We start from the raw sequence: 21,968 nt of genomic DNA on the forward strand, positions 1-21,968 counted from the left end.
TTTTCCGAGTGGGCACGATCAGAGATAATTCCTATATGTATAAGCCCAATTAAAATATTATGTATAAAAAAATTGTTTAAAAGTACAGAAAAAAAACCTTTTGGTGACATTCCAGTCAAATGCCACGACTAATCAAGTTCAGCACCTGATAGGCATGTACAGGTATGTACAGAAACTCCACCAGTAGGAGATATAAACAGTGGCTCAGCCTAGGTCTAACTCTGGCCAACTTCACTGCACAGAACATGGCCCGGGTGGCAGTACTTGACACTATGGCATACCATGTTTAGGCAAGAGATGCAGGACAGAATTGTAGAACTGGACACTGTGTAGCAATGGAGCTCTTAGAGCAACAGGTATAGAGATAGTTGGATCCTTCTTAGTCTTCTAGAAAACCGACCTGCAGGAGCGGAGGAGGTTGTCCATAGAGAACCTTTGCTACAAAAAGTACAGGCGCTCAGGGTTTTCCATCGGAACTCAGTTGCATACCAGAAGGTCAACATGAAAACATGAAGAAGCTCTAACCGCCAGAGCCTATGACCAAGTAAAAACACTTGATCCATTCACAAAACAAATCTATACAGCTGGTGCACGAATTTCAGTGTAGCGCACATGCATGATGAATTCAGGTGCACGGGGCATGGCTGGATGCTCCGCCTCACCCTGAGAGTTACTGTGTATAGCAAATGACCGTGTGCAGCAGGTTGTGAGTAATGGTTAGAAGAGGTAAGTAATGGGTAGCAGAGGTAGCTATAGGCCATGTACTGTACAGATTTTGCTACAGATGGCAAAATGACATGTTATACAGGGCCAAGGCATACTCGGTGCTTTCTGTTATTAAAGAGAAAAGATTTGTTCTAAGAATCAATTAAATTTCACTACAAATACTTCAGTCGAAGGGATGCTATGGTGATGATGTAAACCATAAAAAAAACTGAAATGCAACACGTGCTGAGGAATCGAACAATATCCTGCTTGAACACTGCTCATGACATCTCACAATAACTGTCATTTGGGATGTCTTCTCTGGCACCAGTGAAGCTACAAAGGAGATTATAGAACTTTAAGCTGGACTGGGTCAAAAGCCAGGAGCTGAACGCAGAATGCACTGGCCATACCCAGAACAAATAATGGTCTTAAAACGCACATTAAGCATTGAGTTTGCACTCAGAAGTCATTGGATACAGCCTGCCAAAGGTTGTGCCCAGTGGTATTTTGGGAGGGAAGGAACCTATACTGAAAATGGTGGATGGCCGTATATAGTGTAATCTTGGGAATGGGGCTTTTGAGGATGGCCACCACTTTCAGACAGAACATTTAAGCTAAAGGCTTGTCCAGTGAACTGTAAGGGTTTGGGTGTGAGAACAGGATCTGACCAGTGGCTGGGACCTGCATAAAGGCCTGCTGGGCACCCTTTAGATGGGATCTGGCCTTAACAAAATACACAACTATGGGCTGGGAGTTGTTGTGTACTCCTCCTAAATGGGGAATATCAGAGGTGTGTGTGTATGTATGTATGTGTGTATATATCTATATGTGTGTATATATGTATATGTGTGTATATATATGTATGTGTATGTATGTATATATGTATATGTATGTATGTATATGTATGTATGTATATATGTATGTATGTATATATATATATGTATGTATATATGTATGTATGTATATATATATGTATAAGTGTATATATATGTATAAGTGTATATATATGTATAAGTGTATATATATGTATATGTATATATGTATATGTATATATATGTATATATATGTATATGTATATATATGTATATGTATATATATGTATATATATGTATATGTATGTATGTATGTATATGTGTGTGTATATATGTATATGTATGTATGTGTATATATATGTATGTATATGTGTGTGTATATATATGTATGTATATGTGTATGTATGTGTGTATATGTGTATGTATGTATATGTGTATGTATATATGTGTATGTATGTATACGTGTATGTATGTATGTATTCGTGTATGTATGTTTATGTATATATGTATATATGTATATATGTATGTATATATGTATATATATAATCTCTCCAGTCACAAAGGTTGCCCCTGTAGAAATGCCACACACAAGAGAGAATTAAATCCTTTATTTTGTAGGTTGGCACAGAGAAACCGCTGTCGTCCTCTTGTGCACATCAAATGGCCAAACGTGTTTCAGGCAGCACTCTCCCCTTGATCACTGGCAACAAAAGTCACGGCTGCAATGAGGATCACCTGATATATTTCTTGGTCCCCCCGGTAGGTGTGGCCACAAAGCCTCATGGTCCCTGTAGTTCCTCAATATTTAACCCCAGTGGGTGCCGTTGAGATTTGTCAAATAAAATAAATCTTTTACCCAAGTGGGTCACATGATGGAGGAAACCTTGTTGCTGTTCCCTTTCTGCTCCCACAAAAACTGACTCTGTTTCAAGCAGCAAAGGAAATCCGGCGCTGGCGGTCTGCTCGAATTGCAGCAGGGCATTTCACTGAAAAAATCGTAGGTTTTAGGCACGTTATAGTTAGAAATTAGCATTTAAAAAACCTTAGAAATTCACTGAAAAACACATAGGTTTCTGGGGCATTCTAGTTAGTTGGACATTTCATTCATACAAAACCATAGAAATTCCCCTGGTGCTTGTTTTTTTTAAAAATCTAACCTGTGTGGGGGGCTTGAGCCCCCCACACGCCCCGGGGACCACCACCTCTCCAGGGCTCTAAGTATGCAAATTGGGGGGTCCGTTACGGACCCCCCAGCCCCGGGGACCACCACCTCCCCGGGGCTTTGCTAATGTTGAGAGGGGGAACGCGTGGCCCCCCTCCTCGAGCCCTCTTATGGCCCAGGGTCCTGCCACCCCCCAGGACCAGCTCCTGCAGTGTCCCGGGGTGCCCACCTGCCATAGCAAACTCTGCTTTGGTTTTGGAAGAGAGAGCAGGAAACCTGCTCTTTCTTTCAAAAACCAAAGCAGATTGCTTTTCCACACGAGGAGCTGCATCTTACCAGCTCCCCGTGTGGAAAAGCAATGCCGGCTTCCGCAGGACGCGGGGAACCGGCGGGACCGTGGGGGTATTGGGGACCCCCAGGGTCCCCAACGGAGAGGGCCAGCCCCGGGGGATGGGGTATGGGGTCCCCCAGGCTATTAGTGGCCTGGGAGGGGGACCACGCGCCCCCATCTCAAAATTAAAAAACAAAGGCCGGCCCCGGGGGATGGGGTTCCTGAGTGGAACAAGGCAGCCCCCCTCCAAAAAAAGAGAGAAAAAAAAATGGCCATGCCCTGGGGATGGGGTCCCCGGGGCCGATTATGGCCTTGGGTGGGCCCCCTGGTGTGTTTGCAGATGGGGGAACTAATTCCCCTTGAATACTGTGGGTCCCTGGGGGCCAACTAACCCACCAGGAACCTCCAGTATGCGCCAGGGAGCTGCGTTGCAGACAGGTGATCAGAGGCCACACCCTTTTTACACCTCTCTGCAAGGCAGCTCTGTGGCACATAATGGAGGTACCTGGTGGCCTAGTTGCACCCCAGGGACTGTTACGGTTCAAGGACACTTAATCCCTCAAATTAAAGCGCGCCACGGGCGCGTTTGCACAGTAGTGAAGGGAGGGGGCAGGGCCTGAGGTGACATGTGCAAACACGCCCTGTGACATGTTTTAAGTTGGGGAAAAAATTCCCCTTCAATCCTGAGGGCCCCTGGGGGCCAACTAGCCCACCAGGTGCTTCCAGTAAGCGCCGCCGCGCTGCGTTGCAGAGGTGGTCTAGGCCGTGCCACTCTTTCCACCTCTCTGAAACGCAGCTTTGTGGTGCTTACTGGAGGTACCTATTGGGCTAGTTGGACCCTAGGGACCCTCAAGATTCAAGGGGACTTGATCTACCAAATTAAAATGGCCACAGGGCGTGTTTACACAGTGGTGAAGGGAGGGGACGGGGTCTGACTGATGTGTTGAAACAAGCCCTGTGGCGCATTTTAAGTTGGGGAATTAAGTCTCCTTTAAATAAACGCTGGTGAGGCTCCTCAATACACTGTTCCTTGGAGTTACTATACTGCGAGACTTTTCAGTGATAAAGAATATCTACGTAGTATCTTCCTGAGTGTGACGCATTATATATATGTGGAAGAGTATCCATTAAATTCGTTTTTAGAAGCTGCGGTTTCTGCATCACGCATCCATCTTGTGGTCATTACCGTCAGCTCGTTGGTTTACTACAACATCTGAATATTATGCCCCAACGAAGTTACGGAAAGTAACGAAACGCATTGGCTGTTTGTTTTATCGGGTAAAATTACCAAAATAAAGAAGAAAATAGTTTGGACTAAATAAAACGTCTCTGTGATTTCAATGAGTGCGCCTTCCGCCTTTTGATGAAAGCATAGTGTTCCCTAGTGTATAAGTAGTTTCACTGTATTCTAAGTGTATTTTAGCATACCACTGGCTCTAGGTCTGGTTAGTCAGTCAGTTAACACCAGAATCCGTCTGAAAAAGTTATGGGCACAGGATGATTTTGTAACAAGGCCTCTTTCTGCTCCTCTGTTGGTTCTTTCTGCACATGTCCTGCTTTATCCTGCACTTTTCTTTGTCTTTGAGGACTTCTTTTGCTTCTTTCTGCATTTGTTTTGCTTCTTTCTGTGCGTTTTTTCTTCCTTCACATGTTCTGCCGCTGTAGGCATAGTTAGAAACAAGCATTTAAAAAAACCTTTGAAATTCACTAAAAAAACCATAGGTTTCAGGCACGTTATAGTTAGGAATTAGCATTTAAAAAAGCTTTGAAACTCACTGAAAAAACCATAGGTTTCAGGCACGTTATAGTTAAATTAGACTTTAAAAAAACCTTAGAAATTCACTGGAAAAACCATAGCTTTCAAGGGCGTTCTAGTTAGTTGCACATTTCACTCGTACAAAACCAAAGAAATGTCCCCGTTAACTATAACTTGCGCGCCCGCAATGCACTGTTGATGACGTCCCATATTACATCACTCATGACATGGTCAGTAACATCACTCATGACATCTCAAATTACATCATTGATGACATGATCCTTGTGATACAGTGGCAGGCCTCCTCTCACCCTAACATAACCTTTGATACACACACTCAAAAATAGAAACTAACATTTTCAAAACTATGGAGATACCAATACCAGTTACAACACACTTATTCGGTAATTCCAAGATCTACACACACATCGACTCATTCACCAACAATTTTATACAGTCACTCATACATGTACTCACTCATCCTATGTACTCGTACACCTATACATCCTGTTACACACCGACACTCAGCCACACATGCAAACAATGTATCAAAAATCCATTTACTTGTATATATAGTTATACACACACCACCACACTTCTACAGAAACTTACACATACTTACTCTCTTAAACAATCACTTATAGAAACACATACTTATTTATACAGGATCTCTTCCAATCTCTCTCACATATACCAATACTCACATATACTAGTGTAAAACATATGTAGTTACTCATAAAGACACTATTGAGCCATTCACTCACTAACACACACTCATCCACCCATACAGTCCCACATACATGCTGTGTTCAACACATACAAACAGTGAGTCACTCATTCATGCATCTATGCACTAATACCCCACCTAACCATATAGACACTAAGACATTCATACTGATAGTCAGAAAACCAACTAATAACCCATACAGACTCATGCAGCTACTCACCAACCCATGCAGCCACTTATACACAAAGTGAGAGACGTATTCAGATATTTAGATATTGAAATATTACTCACTAACCCATGTATTCACTAAAATACACTTAATCAGTCAGTTACACAATCAATTTTACAAAAACAAATCATCCATTTAGACACTTATATTCCCATTTATTCTTCCATCGACCTTGAGATGTTCATATATAAAACATATTACATTTTCAGAAAACCACACATTCACTGGATGTCATCAGTGATTGAGTCTTTTCAGGAAGCAATAAGGATTTGTTTAACGCCTTCACTGCTAGGCCTCCCCTTCTTCCCCCCCCCGTGCGAAACCTTTCTTGGATATTTGGGGTAGTTTATGCTTCGGCTCCTGTAACATTTTGTCCACATAAGATATCCATGCCAATTTTGGGTCCTTTTTTTTTCCACACATCCAGTGGACTGTCGATTTCCCTGGAGGGGCCCAAGGAATTAGCCAAAATACAGCTACTTTTTTTTTTTTTAAGTGAAAAAGGTGCTAGAGAAGAAAGCGTCGGTTTTTTCCCTGCAAATGGTATCAACGAAGGGTGTGCAGTGTTAAAATCACTAATTTCCCAGCTTTCAGGAACAGGCAGGCTTCTGTCAGAAAACCAACATTTTCTACACAGTTTTGGCATTTTACAGGGATATGGCCTATTTTTCTTATTTTTGTGCTTTCTACCTCTTTTCAGTTAGTGGTAGAAATGGGTGTAAAACCAATAATGGATCCTGGAAACTTAAATATTTCTAAATTATAGACAAATTCTGAATTCAGCAAGAGGTCATTTGTGTAGATCCCTCAAGTAAGTTGTTCCTATAGAAAGTAACAGTTGAAATAAAATATATTGAAATTAAGTTGAAAAAAACAGCCATTTGTACCTACGTTTTCCACTGTAACGTATACTAAGTATGGCAGATTTTTAAAAGCAATATACAGTTATTTCTGCTGGACCCTTCTGGCTACGGTGATATATAGGACTTATAGGTTCATCAAGAACCCAAGGTACCCAGAGCCAAAAACTGAGCAGCGCCTTGCAATGTTTTTTCATTGTGTACCGGGTATACCTCAATTCATTTGGTAAAATATAAAGAGTGAAAAATAGGTATCAAGGAAACCTATGTATTTCCGAAATGGGTACAACATATGGAGTTTAGAAGCCGTGGTTATTTGCACATCTCTGAATTTGTGGGGACCCATATATTCGCATGTGAATTAGAGGGCATTTTTCAAAAGGACTTCTTTTTTAAGCACTGTCTTACATTTGGAAAGGGAAAATTGCATAGAAAGTCAATTGGTAACACCTGTTCTACTATTGTGTGTTCCCCCAAGTCTCCCAATATAAATGGTACCTCACTTTTGTGGGGAGGCTTTGTGCCTGTGACTGGAAATGAGTCAAAACGCAACGTGGACACATCACATTTTTCCAGTGATAACTGACCATTTTTTCACAATGTGCCTAGCTGTAGATTTTGGACCGTAGCTCAACTGGCGCTAGAGAAACCTAGCAAACCCACACATTTTTTAAAACTAGACATCCTGTGCAATCCAGGATGGGTTGCTCTGTGTGGGTCTCGCCAGGTTCTGTTACCCAGAATCCCTTGCAAACCTCAAACTTTGTCCCCAAAAATGAAATTTTCCACATATTGCTGTAATGAAAAGTTCTGGAATCTGCAGGGAGCCACAAACTTCCACCCACCCAGCAATTCCCCAAGTTTTTTGATAAAAATGGTACCTGACTTGTGTGGGTAGGCCAAGTACCCGTAACAGGGAATGGGGCCAAAATGCTGGCTTAGCTAGGGTCCGAAATCCACAGCTAGGAACATTGCGTAAAAATGGTCAGTTTTCACTGGATAAATGTTATGCGTCCACGTTGCATTTTGGCTGTTTCCTGTCGCGGGCACTAGGCCCACCTCGACAAATGGGTACCATTTTTGTCAGGAGACCTGAGTTATTGCTGGGTGGTAAGAATTCTTTGGTTTCTTTCTGAAACTGGAAAGTTATGACACAGTAATGCAAGGAAAATGTGATTTTAGTCACATTCTGAGGTTTTCAGGACATTGTGGGTAAGAAAACTTGTTAGTATTCATGTGAGAGAGACCACTGTGTACTCCCCTGAGTGGTTTGTTTACGAAAACATCTAAAGTTGCTAGATTTTCCCTAGAGGGAATGTGCACATTGGCAGAGAAAGACAGAAAAGATAATCATTACGGCACAGACATCTATTCCTCAAGCACACACATACTGGTTGGATTTGGCAAGAGGTTGATGCTTCAATATATAAAACTTTATTAGCAAGATATTTCACAAAAATGAAATGCACGGTTAATAATTGAACAGACAAAAAACTGAACCAGTAATTCACAACTTGTGAGCTGTAAATCCACGTCGAGGCCCAAAATGCTTTACAGGCCATTCACACACCTTTTGTACGTGATAAACACAAAACCATTCACACCGCCAGCCACGGAACCAACACGTTGCAACATTCGCAAAAAGATATAATGTACACCCTGCCAGAGAAAGACAGAAAAGAAAATTATTACTGCACAACCATATATTCGTCAAGTACACACACACACACACACACATACGAGGGTGAATGATGGATCATAATATATAATTTTTTTAACAAGAGATTTCACAAAAATTAAATGCACTCTTAATAATTGAAAAGACAAAAAACTGAAACAGTAACTCACAGCTCGTGAGCTGTAACGCCGCAATAAGGCACCCACCTCTTTACAGGTCATTCACACACCTTTCATACGTGTGACACCCACAAAACCATTCATACAGCCAGCTACTGGCCCAGCACATTAAAACACTTGCATCAACAGACCGACCCATTCAAGGGCCCATCACTTTCATACACCCACATTCCTGACACAGCAAGCACACTGGCTGACAGATTGTGTGGACTGGTGTTTGCCCACCAATGTGTAAAGTGACCAGCAGCAAATCAATACTCATACACCGCCAGCCAAGCGCAGTTCCACACACCGCCAGCCAAGCGCCAGTCCACGCACACCGCCAGCCAAGCGCCAGTCCACGCACACTGCCAGCCAAGCGCCAGTCCACACACACCCCACCAGCCCAGGGCCAGTCCATGCACACTGCCAGCCAAGCGCCAGTCCACGCATGCTGCCAGCCCAGCACCAGTACAAGCACGCTGCCAGCCAAGCACCAGTCCACACACACTGCCAGCTAAGCACCAGTCCACGCACACAGTCCTCACATTTTGGCGTTTTTTTTCAAAAAAGAAAACACAAGCAAATTGTAAGTAGATACAAAACTGCAAACACAAAAGCTGTAACTAAATACATTGCACCAATGCCAGCCTTGAAACTGAACAAAAAATATTAAACCATACAGACCAGGCAGTTCACTTTAAAACTCATGGATGCTGCCAAAAACACTTTTGCATGTGGTACATTCTGAAACAAGCAGGCACTCACAGCACAGGTTTAGGACACCCTGGCAGTACATACGTCTCCTTCCCCGTACCTCTTCACCCACAGACTCTACATCTCCTACTGGGAAATGCTTTTTTTGGTGTGGGAGGAATGTGATCAGCAAAGTGTCAATCTTTCACTCTAGCCACAGCCTTCACCACTCCAACTTGCCTTATACCAAATGTAAGCCTTACGAAGAGCAATGTAAAGTTACAACCTCTCCTCTACTCTATCAACACCATCCATGTGCCTATTCTAGTCTAAAATACACACAGGTTTGCGCACTAAAGCAACCTCACCCCAAACAGTTACAGGTGAAGAAGTACTTTCATTATGGATGGAAATCGGCATGTAGGCATCTCTCCTGTCTGCACACTTCACAGCTAGAAGTTCCTCACTACGGAGCGCACTGCATTGTCCCCACTCAAGCTTTTGACAAACAAGTTATTTTGGGAAACCTTTATGGTTCAAGCGGATTGTGCCACAAGCAACAGTATCCACTTTGACCAATTCCCTAAACAACTGCACACCAGTGTAGAAGTTATCGACATATAAATGGTGGCCTTTGTTAAAAAGTCCTCTGCCAAGCCAAGCTCCCATACGATTATCTCACTCGCTCCAAAAGTGGATGGATAACCATGGGGGGGGGGAGGAGAGGGGGGGATCAATCCTGCAATCCCTACCAGTGTACACCCTGAAATTAGAGACATATCCAGTCCTACTCTCACACAGCATATAAATCTTAATTCCACAGTGTACCCTCTTGCTAGGAATATACTGCCTAATAAACAAGCAGCCGTTAAACAAGACCAAAGACTCATCCACAGATATTTCTTTCTCTGGAGCATAGATCTCAGAAAACTGATCTACAAAGTGATCAAGGAGAAACCAAATCTTAAAACGAAGGTCATAATCTGGATGATCACATGGCCACACTCAACCTTTATCGACAAAATGCAGCATTCGAAGCCGAAGCAAATACTGATCATGACTCATTATTGCTGGAAATATAGCCCTAACCATCAAGGGACTACAAGACCAATATGAAGACATTGATGGCTTCCTTATCAAGCCTATCCTATAGGTTAAACCCAAGAACTTCTTCAACTCTCCCAGATTTGTGGGAGTCCATTGTGTTGCTTTAGGAGAAGGCCTTGGTCTGGCACGGTTGTGCCTCGAACACTGTTCAGCATACAAATTAGTCTGCTCAACAATCTCCTCCAAAAAATACATCTTCCATAAAGAACTGAAAAAATGTATGGGCAAAATGTTTTTAGTATCCACTCAACACCCAGTGACACCAGTAAAGGCAGGCAACGTTGACTGCATCATGTCTTTGGGCAGCCCAGAGGTTAGCTCTTCCAATGGGAAGCCTTGTACCCCCGCTGCAATCCTGATACATCTTGCGGCACTATCGGCACATCAGTGTCCTACTCTAAAACAGGCACTTCCGCTGCACTGAGCGTGGCTTCATCATCAGATGATTCCTCTCGGACAGAAAATTCACTGCCAGAATCTTCCACTCCCTCCTCTGCCGCAGCTGCAGAGTCCGTCTCATAATCCTGGTCAGGGGAAAACTCGAAAAGCATACCAACAACCTGCTGAGCCGTCCTCCTGCAGCTAGCCATAATAATCCTTACTAAGAAATACTTCACAAACAAGTCAACAACAACCAACACTGTGCAAAATAAGTCATAAACAATTGTGGCTTCATCACAAAGATCTATATACTCAAAAACTATACCAACCACTTGCCAGAGACAGCTAGACTTACCAGCACCTACTCTGCAGCGACACAGCAAAAACCAACGATATCCCATTAGAAAGAAAGAAAAGAGAATTACTCACAAGAAGACAAAATGCACCAATGCGAAAAGATTTTCACACACAATAAAACAGAAGCTAAACATACTGCTATTATTACACTATTTACAAAAAACATTCATGCAGGGAAATGAAACTTATTTAGAGTAAATAGTACAAAAAGCATTTTCTTACCAAACACATGCAACTACACACACTGCAGAATTACCAGTGACAAAACTGTAACCTGGAACATCGGTCAAAAGAGCAAAAGCCTTGAACTAGAATAAGAAGGAGAAATAAAATATTACAATCACGAATGTTAATGACAAGAAATAAAACATTACAACATGCTATGTCATTACCCAAATGGCAAATCTGCTAGCAAAGGAGATAAAATATACATATCCCCGGTGCTAGTGGGTTGTCTGCCCCCACTCCCACCCCCAGGGGCAAATGATCCTCAACATAGGGCCGATCTGCCCCAGAGGGGGAAGAAAACGTCTAGAAGTACTAGAAAAAAATTGTGGGGGGAGCAATCCTTTCCAAAGGGGTTGCTCCAGGCATAAAGATTTAAATTCTCTGGGGCTAGTGGTGGTTTCTTCCCCCTCCCCCGGGCCTCAAAATCAGCCTAATCTGTTCCCGGAAAGGGAGGGGGCAGAAAACAGCCGACACAAAATGCCCCTTATAGGAAGCGACCCTTGCCCAAGAGATTGCTTTCAATTCCTAATAAAAAATTCCTGGTGCTAGTGGGAGCCTTCCTGCTGCACTATCGTGACCTCATGATCGATTGTGCAGCAAAATGCCCTGCAGACACATCGTGGAAGGGAAAAGACTCTTTCCTCTCCCCCCCGATGCCCCTGTGCACATGGAAATCTACCTTTTCTTTGGATGTGCTGGAAGAAAATGGCTTCCAGCGGGTCCGGTGGCTCTTCATGATGGCGTGCGCCATTCATGCTGATGTCATGGGATTGCTGAGAGGTGTTCAGGGTGGCAGCAGAAACTCTATCTCTGCCATCCTTGTTTGGGGAGTTAGATGGATGGCCCAAGGGGTGGACTGCCAGAGCTTCCCCCATGGGCAGGTGCGATGACGGAACGTTCCGAGTTCAGCACACGCCCACCAGTGCTCATGACGGAACAGTTCCGTCCTGAGCACTGAACTTTGTATCTGACTTTGCCGCAACCCTCTTGCAAGCTGGAGAGGCTGTTTTTGATTGCTTTAGTTCCATATTTTTTTGCACGTGTTATTGTATTGATATTATTGCGTTTTGTATTCTTTGTACTTTAGATGTGTTTACTGTGGTGATGTATGGGTGCCTTAAAGTTGTTAATAGTTTTTTTATAGAAAATATATTACAATGTATTTAAAGCCCACAGGTCTTATAACAATTTTACATTACTCTCAATCTTTTTGTATTCCAGAAAATGAACTTTCACCCGTTTTGAAGCAAGCATCCGTAACACTGATTTCTAATGAAGAGTGTATCTTATATTGGGATGTAGATGTTAGTCCTATCAACATATGTACTCGAAAACCAGGATCATCATGCATAGTAACTATTTTCTGTTTGTAAATTTTAATAGCAGCAACGGTATAGGTGATCAATTTTTATATTGGTATAGTCTTTTAATTAGTGGGGCCTTTGCATATCAAAGGAATTGGTTATATCCTTCAGTACAGTTTGAATTTACGATAATACAAGAAATGTATCCATGCTTTTATATTCTGGATTTTGGGATTACTATTGTCATGATATTAATTTGATCTGCCAGTCTTAGTTGCATATTTATATAAAAGTTCATTTATTAAGAGCAGGACCTACACCTGGTTTTTCTCGTCTAGTCTCGCACCACTAAGCTTTCTTTCATAGGCTTCCTCTTACCCATCTGTTTAGCATTCCCTCTGCGTCCCCATCAATTTCACCCTCTCCTTGTCCTCTTTTTTTATCAAAATTTCTCATTCATGTCCTTTCATTGTAATTGTTCAGTAAATGTGCCCTCCTCTTCCTCCTCCTTCCCCATTTTGAATTTTACTTCTGACATTCACCCTGCTATCTCGCAGGCTCCCCTCCTCCCCCCTCCTCTCCCCCCCAAACCCCCACTACCCCCAGTCTGTATGATCCCCCATCTGTCAACCTTCATTCATATAGGTTTTCTATTGCCACAGTCCAGCTCTGCTTCCATGTAGATTAGTGCGTCTGACCACTACATGGTCAGATTTCTTATCAGCTAAGTTGCTGTTTGTCTGGTCCCCAGATGTTTTTTGGTCTCCGAGCCAGCCAGCCATTCTCCTGGCTGATCGATCATTCTTACTACTGTTTGGCCTCATGTCTAGACAGTTTTGGGTCGGTCTCCAAGTTATTTAGTCTCTGACACTCATTTGATCCATCTCGTGGTTGGCTACTACTTTTTTTAGTATTCCGAACAGCCAAACTGCCATTTGGCCAATCTATCCCTTTTCTGATCTTCAGTTAATAAATCTGTCTCCTGGCTGGTAAAATGGTCTCTTGGCTATCCTGTTGGACAGTATTTCTCCTGACTGATCCAGGTGGAAATCTGTTTCCTAGTTACCCTGGCAACTGAACAGTCTATCAGCCTGCCAGTCGATCAGTAATCCGTATCTTTATCTTTACTGGTGGTTCATTCAGTACCTTGGTCAATCATCTCTTGCTCAGTTTGTCAGTATCCTGGCTGTCCAGTCCCAGCCTTTCAGTCTCCTTGCTGGATGTTGAGGTCGAGTCTCCTGATTGGATAACTGAAAGGAAGCACCAAAACAGGGTAGGTTTACTCATCCATGACCTCAAGGAAAAAAGGTCACAGCAAACTACCGGTATTTCATAGCACTACATTCCAAACACATTATGATGCTCTGGTATTACAAAGCAGAACCCAATACATCCTACCCCTACCCACCGTACATATAAGAAATGTACATAGCATAGGCACAAGATAGCAAACCAATAAGGGATACAATTCAACTATAAAAAAAACATTCTTCAAGCAAATAAATGCAAGGTTGCAAAATCAGTCAATTATACATTTTCATGTATGTACTAAAAAGACCTAACTAGTACTCCCGTAACTTAACAGGCACAGCATGTTTGCTAGATGACCTTCTCACAACAGCTTTCTGTGATTATCTCATAACAGGAACATCCTGTCAGTGGCAGCGTCCGCTTACCTAAAGTGGTAGGGTGGCCGACGGTGGAGAGGGCCGGGGTTTGGGGGGTGGGGGGGAATAAAATATATTTGGCCAGAAGGTGATGGGCCTTTAGGGCACAGGCTCTGCACCCAAACCAGGTGCTGTTTTTACATGAGAGCAGCACAAAGATTGGTCTGAGCAGCCTTTTTTGCCGCTCAGGTGGTGCATTGGAGTCAGTGCGGTTTCTCCGGCCGGCTGTGTAATACAGCCTGGTTAAAGAAACATAAGTGCACATTTGAGTTTGGCTGGCCTCGGACGGGCGGCCAAACACACATGTGCTCTTATGAGTGTACTTGACTCCTCCCTGACATGCCGGCCCGCCCTATACTTTTGTATTGTGGTGCTCACAGCATAAATAAAATAATTACATTGTGTTATCATTTGATTTATTGTCTGCTGGCACAGGCTGTGGGGCGGCGCTCCTCCACCATTATACAGGAGCCGTCCCTGCATCCTGTACCACAGATATTTTCTCCATGTTCCAACACCTGCCGTTGTCTAAGGTCACAGTATGCATTCACACTCTTACTGCCTTTTGGGGCTAAAAAGTGACTAACACCTCTATCAGAACTAACCTTTCTGACCCCAACCATGTCACCTTCTTCCACCATCAACTTTCTAAATGCACTCCACGCATACCTGTTCTGAGGAGCCTTCCTCCTCTCACTGTCCAAGATTTCTTTAAAAAGGCATTTACTTCTGCATGTAAGTGCTGTTCACATTTGAACCTGGTACTCTTCCTTTCCTCAAGATGCAAGGTGAAACCTTGGTTTCTGTATTAGGGGTAGTGCAGATTGCCCATAGCAACTTCCTCACCTTTAACATCTAGTCCAATACATTTTCTAAAGACAATTGAATATTCTCCTATTACAACGTTCCACAAGACCATTGCTTTTGAGATGATATATTGATGTCCTGGTGTTCTTAATGCCATAACCCCTAAGGAATTCTTCAAACTCTGAGACAAATTGTGGCCCATTTTCAGAGATGATTTCATCAGGCGCACCTTCCGGCAAGAACAACTTCTCGAACATATTCTTCACAGCATATGAGGTAATGTTGGTCACAAACGTCACCTCAGGCCATGTTGACTGATAATCAATTACTACAATGCCTTAGTTGACGAGGGTGTTACCTACGCCCAAAGGAGCAATTATATGTATGGCCAACTTGGACTCTGGTTTATCAAGCACAGAACGGTACTCACACCAGTGGGAATTGTGACTTTCACAGGCCACACAATAAACATACTCCCTGACAGAATGTTCAGCCTCTCTAGCTATTCCTGCCCACCAAAACATGTCCCTTACTCTTCTTTTCATGAACCTCATCCCTTTAGGACCTTCATGTTCCAAAGAACCTACTTTGGACTTCAACTTCTCAGCAACAACCAAAATATTCGACCTGTACAAAAATCCATTGAAAGCTCTGGCCCAGTAGATTTATAGACATCCCACAACGCATCTAAATTTTTCCGGATGGCCATCCACTCCCAACGTAAGTCATCACTTGTTTTAGAGTTTCATCCTGCTGCACAGCTTCTATCCAATCCATGCTCAGAAATGGCTTCCTGGACAACAGTTGACAATTTGGTGACTGCAATATCATCCTAGTCCTTCCAAGATGTCTCACACTTCTGGAATACAACTTTTAAATTTAACCTCTAAAGGCAGTCAACCATTATATTTTTAACACCTGGGATATAAACCATCCGATAACAATGTTAGTGTAACCTGTACTGCCATTTAGTAATCATTGACAAAGATCTACCTGCTCCTTTTGTGGTAAACAAATTAACATCCAAGGAGCCGCTCTCAGATGGATCGCCTCTTTCCTCACCAAAAAAACCCCAAAGGTTCTCCTTTACTCCTTCACATCTGAACCCAAGGAAATGATCTGTGCACTTACCGAAGGATCCTTGCTCAGTCCCACCCTCTTCAAAACATATGACGCGTCTGGCCAGCATTGCCGAAATCCATGGACTCAACATCCTATCCAATGCTGGCAATACACAACTCATCCTCTCCCTCTCCGTAGACACCACTCAGACCAACTTCCACAACTGCATGGCTGCTGTCACCATCTGGATGAAGGACAACTGCCTTAAGCTCAGCACTGACAAGATAAAGGTACTGATTTTCGGACACAAAAGCCTCCCATGGGACACATCCTGGTGGCCGTGGTACTCGGACCTACTTTTACCCCTACTGACCATGCTAGGAACCTAGGCATCATTCTGGACAACAAGCAAACCATGATGACGGGGCAATTCTAGCTCCTGCTCCTGCTTTTTTTTATCCTCTGCATGTTTCAGTAGATATTTACATGGCTTCCCCAAAGCTCAAGATGCATTATAACCCAGGCCCTCATCTCCAGCCAACTGGATGATGGCAGCGATCTCCACGCAGGGATTGCAGCTCACCTCATCTGACAAATACAGACCATACAGAATGCTGTAGATCCTAGATTTCTCTAAACGTACCCACACCACTCCTTACCTTAGGCAACTCCACTGGCTACCTGTACTGGAAAGATGCCAGTTCAATCTTCTGACCCATACATAGAATGCTGCATACAACTGCAGACTCACCTACTTGAAACACCGCCTAAATTTCCAACATACCATCAGGCATCTTTGCTCTGTGCCCCTTCCTCTAACCCTCCCCCCCCCCCCCGGCATCCGCGTAGCAGATGCGGCGGTCACTCCTTCTCCTACCTAGAAGTGAATACCTGGAACAGACCATTGTGAGACCCAGCCACAGAGTAACAATGCACTCCTCTTGGACAACAAGTGCTACAAAGTCTACAATCTTGGCTGGCGCACAGCAATAAATTGTGATATTTACAGATTACTTAAAAGCACACTTGCAAATGAAATAAAACTCAACAGTAAATGTAAAAGTGAGCACCCAGAAAAATACAAGGAACAGTAAGAGCAGGTTAACAGTGAAAGGATAAACAGAAGCGTACATGTCAGACAGTGTCTCTAGTGTCATCTAAGGTCGAGAGGTGACAGTGGTACACAGAGATGGACATGCCTTACATGAGCAAACATAACTCTTCATCGCAAACCACTTGGGAAAGGGCCTATAAAAGTGCCAGCGACCCCCCACTAGAGAGCTGGTGTTGCAAGGTTACACACTTACATAAAGTCCTTCTGAACAGAGCTTGCATTCATCTGCCAGTACAGTTGGAGTGGTGTAAACTAGAGTGGCGTGCAGTGACATAGAGTGGAATGGAGTTGAGTGGAGTGCCGTAGAGTGGCATTGTGCGGGGTGGAGTGGCATAGAGTACAGTTCTGTACAGTAGAGCGGCATGGAGAGGCTTAGAGTGGAGCGGCATAGCGTGCCTTAGAATGGCATTGTGTGGAGTGATAAGTAGAGGGACGTGGAGTCTCAGGGTGGGGGATTAGTGTTGTGTTAAGTGCAGTGGCATAAAGTAGAGTGTCGTAGAGTTAAATGTAGTGATGTAGGGTGGAATGATATAAAGTGGCATTGAGTGGAGAGGCACAAAGTGCTTTAGTGGTGTGCCATAGCTTGGAGTGCATAATAGTGTGGAGTGGCCTAGAGTGATGTATAAGAGAGCTGTGGAGTGGTGTACAGTACTATAGTGGCGTGAAGTGGTGTAGCGTTGAGTATGGTTGAGCAGTACAGTTCTGAGTGTAAGTAACTAAAGCATAAATAAAGACGACGGACTGGGTGACAGCAACATAAGTAAGAAGCTGTATGCCTTTGTTAAACCTAGGAAAGCACATTGCATGGCCTGGAGTAATACAAATCTTATAAAAAAAAACAAGTGTGCTGCAAAAAGAAGCAGAAGAACTAAGATGATGATCACGTATTTATTCCATGCTCTAAAGAGAAGCTCACGCAAGAAAGTGAAGCCCACAGGAGCTATGCAATCAACAGATTGCAAATGGGAGTGACAAAATCTTGAGTGCTCCATGGAAGACAATGGAGTAGCTCCGGGCTTATAATGGCTGGTATAAGCCGGAGCTCTAACATTCCAATGTTTGTCTTCATGTTACTCTCTTTTTAATTTAGAACATTCTGCCCTTAGTGCGTGGAATGTTCTAATAGCCTTATAGCCCTTCTGCCTCGGGCTATACTGATTGTTAAAGGCCCACTTCCTCATTATAGGTCCTCGCCTGCGACTCGGGCCTATAACTCGTGTTCGGGGTCTTTTACAATAGGAATAGCCCTCGGCCGCGGGCTATAATGGTATGCTGTGGGTGGGTTGAAAGCCCACTGAATTGTAAACCAATTGTCTAGCAGCACAGCGCATGAGCTGGGTAGGTGAGACTAATAGCAGCTACATACAGGGGGCTCCTGTCTGTCTTAGACATTTTGGTTGCCATACACTAATAACTCACACCATGCTACTACTATTGCTACTACTATTATTATATAAAGCGCCTTATAACGCACATAATTAGTGCTTTTTTTTAACAGCATTAAGCAAAAAACAAGGTGTGGTACAGTTAGTAGTCTTACACCAAGTGTTTCCCTTCTTAGTACAGAGGTGCTCCATGAGTAGCAGTTAGCTATGTGTTGAGGTATTACTCTCATCCATGCATGCAACACTACACAGTCCACTGGCATATAAGCATGTGTTAATGAATTTTTGTGCAAGTGTTAATACACACAAATACTGTACATTGAACTGTACTCATTAATGCATGTTCAGCATTTTTTGGTGGGGTTTTTCTATGTATAATTAAATGATACCTTGAGCATGAAGACATTGACTGGGGCATTACATTTCATGTTGGAGGAACGGATGTGGAACCATTATAGCTCAAATATAGTTTAGTAATTCGTTTGCAAAACCTGTCCATGCAACTAGGCCTAGACTAAACTAACAGCACGGCATGCACTCCGTGCAGGGTACCATCATGGGGTGGAGGTGGAGTGCAGCCTACAGTGGCTTAGCACGCACTACGGATATGTGATTGTATACCTGGAATTGAGCCTGAAAAATCCCTGCAAAGAACATTTGAGCAAAAAGTGTCATTCTGCAGTTAACAGTTTAGTACATTTGAGAATTTTGCACTGGGCACCAAAATGTTGCTTTTGTAAATAATACTTGTATAAATGTAGCAAATGGGTTTCTCTGATTTTGTCCCCCTGGATTTTCCGTATTTGATTTACGGGTGTTTAGACTTTTACTATGAGCGAGTCACTCTCCTAGTAAGTTCATGATAAATTGACTGAGCATTTTGACTGCCAGTGCCCACCTTTTAAGAAATGTTCACTGCTCTGTAGCTAGAGTAAGAAGCTACGGGCTGGTTACACATGAACATATCTTGCTCATGTGACAGTCTTGCTCAGCCGGTATTTGTGCACAGGTAGCCTTTTGCAGAAGGCACTTTACACGGATTGGTACTGATTTAGGGGTCAGCCTTATAATGTGAGGGTGTATTTGTAGCTTAATTCTGTAGTGCTTATACTGTATACATGTTATAGGAAAATCTGCACTAAAGCCGGTTCACTTCACATAAGCCTACAGGGTCCAGAAGGGTACGAAATATGAGGTAAAATATGCACCAGAGTATGAATTTCCAATCCCCAACATGCCATATATACACTTTCCAGCAATTTATGATTTGCCTGGGGTAGCTCATAATCACATTCCAAGCCTTTGTGTGACCTACTGGGTGAAGTTATTTACTCTGCTCCCAAGCAAAGGAATTAACAAGCATTTACAATGCAATGGTCTCTGCATTATTAAAGGTAGAGCTATTGGCATTGCTCATGACATTTTTTTTTTAATCCTAAATAAATGGCATTGTCATTTACATTGCCAATAGCTTAATCGGTAAATAAATGTCACTGTCATTTACAATGCCAATAGCAAAATCGCTCGCAAATGCATGACCTATTGCATTTACACCCACACAGAGCCACACACACAAAGATACGCTCCTAAGAAGGCCTTTTTGAAATCCTTCCTCTGTGGCCCCTCAGCAGCCAGGCTTCCCAGCTTCAGAGCTGCTCATTGAAAGTAGAATTATATGATGCAGTAGTAAAGAAGTCGGGCATCACGGTCCCCACATGATGAGGCCTAGACTGGCTCGCACTTAAGTCAAGAGCACTTAGGCTCGTGCCTTGCATACAAATGTGTCACAAAGGCAGCCGCCATGCTGTAGAGACAACACTGTGCAAGACCCAGGCAGGAGGCCACCAATGTATCAAGTCTTGTGACAGAAGCCCACCACCAGACTCCTTAAACCCGCAGCAACCGCCATTAAACTCTGATTTCAACAGCAACAACCGACTTGGACATTCTGAAGAAATGAGCAGGTCAGAGCTTTCAAAGATCGACCAGTCTGGCTACTGAGAGGTGGTGTTTGTGGTGCCCAGCTGCAGAAATCTGGATGCAAACTGCAAGTTACAGGTTTAAATGGCACCGCTCTTCATCCGTGTGAGGTAGCTAAGTGCTGCTGGGTGCAGATAACAGCACTAACAGCTGCCAAAACAGACAATTCAATTACTAATAATGCTCTACATAAACAAGCAGTTTGGCTGTACTGTAATGGGACATATATAGAGCTTTCCGACCCCTTGCAAGGCTCAAGGCGCTTACCATAATTATTATGATCACAGATCTAGCTTGACACAGAGCAGGTGTTACCAAAGGGTCAAGGACATTTGTGCCTGTCTGGAACCAGAACAGCTCCCTTAAATTACCAGCACAGGTGCTCCACAGGTACTACCCTTAATTGCTTAATGCCGTTCACTGCAAAAGACCCAGACATGTCTCATATGTTATTAGGTTTCCCTAAAACTGTGGAGTGGAGTACACAGTTAAGCCACTGCACTTGGGATAACTTTTCTCCCCAGGATTTATTGCATTTTGTCTTCTTTTCTGGTTATTAAGAAACTCATCGAAGAATGTACTTAAACCCACTATTTAAAGTTTTGCAGTTTGTACAAGTAAGACCTGCGTTATATCTGCAGTCACTGTGTGCTCCACGTATTGTGTGGCTCGCTTTCTCGCCTCGTCTCTGCGGCTGAGAAGGCCCTTTGATAAGGGGAGTGTTGATATGTAAATGCCGTTAGTCTTGCTGGAAGAAGCTGATTGTGGATATGTACTTGTCATTGCTTTGTGATGTATAGATTTTGTTTGTTTTTCTTGTAATTGTCACAATTCACATTTTGAGTAAGTTCTCTGTATGTTAAATGAATGTTATGCTTTTTATGGGATATAAGCTGTTCACTGCCATAGCATTTGGATTGTTATACTTTTATGGTCTTGTTTAGACCGAATAAAGTTATTTAGATGATGATGATGACCCAAACATATAGAGCTGCAATGACAGGGTTGTGGGTCAGAATAAAAGGTGCATATCTTTTATTCTCACAATAAAAGGTGTACCTTTTATTCTCACAATGCATACAACTGGATATTGGAAAATAGGCGAGAAAAGAAAAAAAGGTAAGTCGGCCTAAGTCATGAGTCACAAGCCTCCCAATAAACACATAAATAAAACAGGTGATAACCTCCCTGAACACAGCATCACTTCTTGAGCTCTACAAGAAGCTTAAGACCTGGCTCTTCGTATAAGCACCTCGGTGACCAAACAACCACACACCTGCCCAGGCGCCTGGATACCCTCTCGGGTGATTAGTGCGCTATATTAATCAGCATAACATTTTGTAAAGTATTTAGAGGCTCTGCCACGAAGTCTATCTACAGGATAGATTTTGGGCAGAAACATGTTAGCAAGTTTGGGGTTCGTTCCCAAAGTAAAGCTGGATGCACAGCATCTGAACTC

The 21,968-nt window shown here is 43.1% G+C and overlaps 1 protein-coding gene across 1 annotated transcript in view; it reads left to right on the forward strand.

Annotated features, from left to right (window-relative positions):
* OVCH1 (ovochymase 1) overlaps positions 1-21,968 on the forward strand; it is an 852,055-nt gene that overhangs the window by 823,441 nt on the left and 6,646 nt on the right. The window contains exon 33 of the mRNA XM_086952799.1: positions 12,412-12,542. Within this exon, the coding sequence (XP_086808925.1) occupies positions 12,412-12,542 (131 nt within the window). The remainder of the gene's footprint in view (positions 1-12,411; positions 12,543-21,968) is intronic.

This window comes from Lissotriton vulgaris, chromosome 1_2 (assembly GCF_964263255.1).
Source record: "Lissotriton vulgaris chromosome 1_2, aLisVul1.2, whole genome shotgun sequence".
In the NCBI taxonomy this organism is placed as follows: Eukaryota; Metazoa; Chordata; class Amphibia; order Caudata; family Salamandridae; genus Lissotriton; species Lissotriton vulgaris.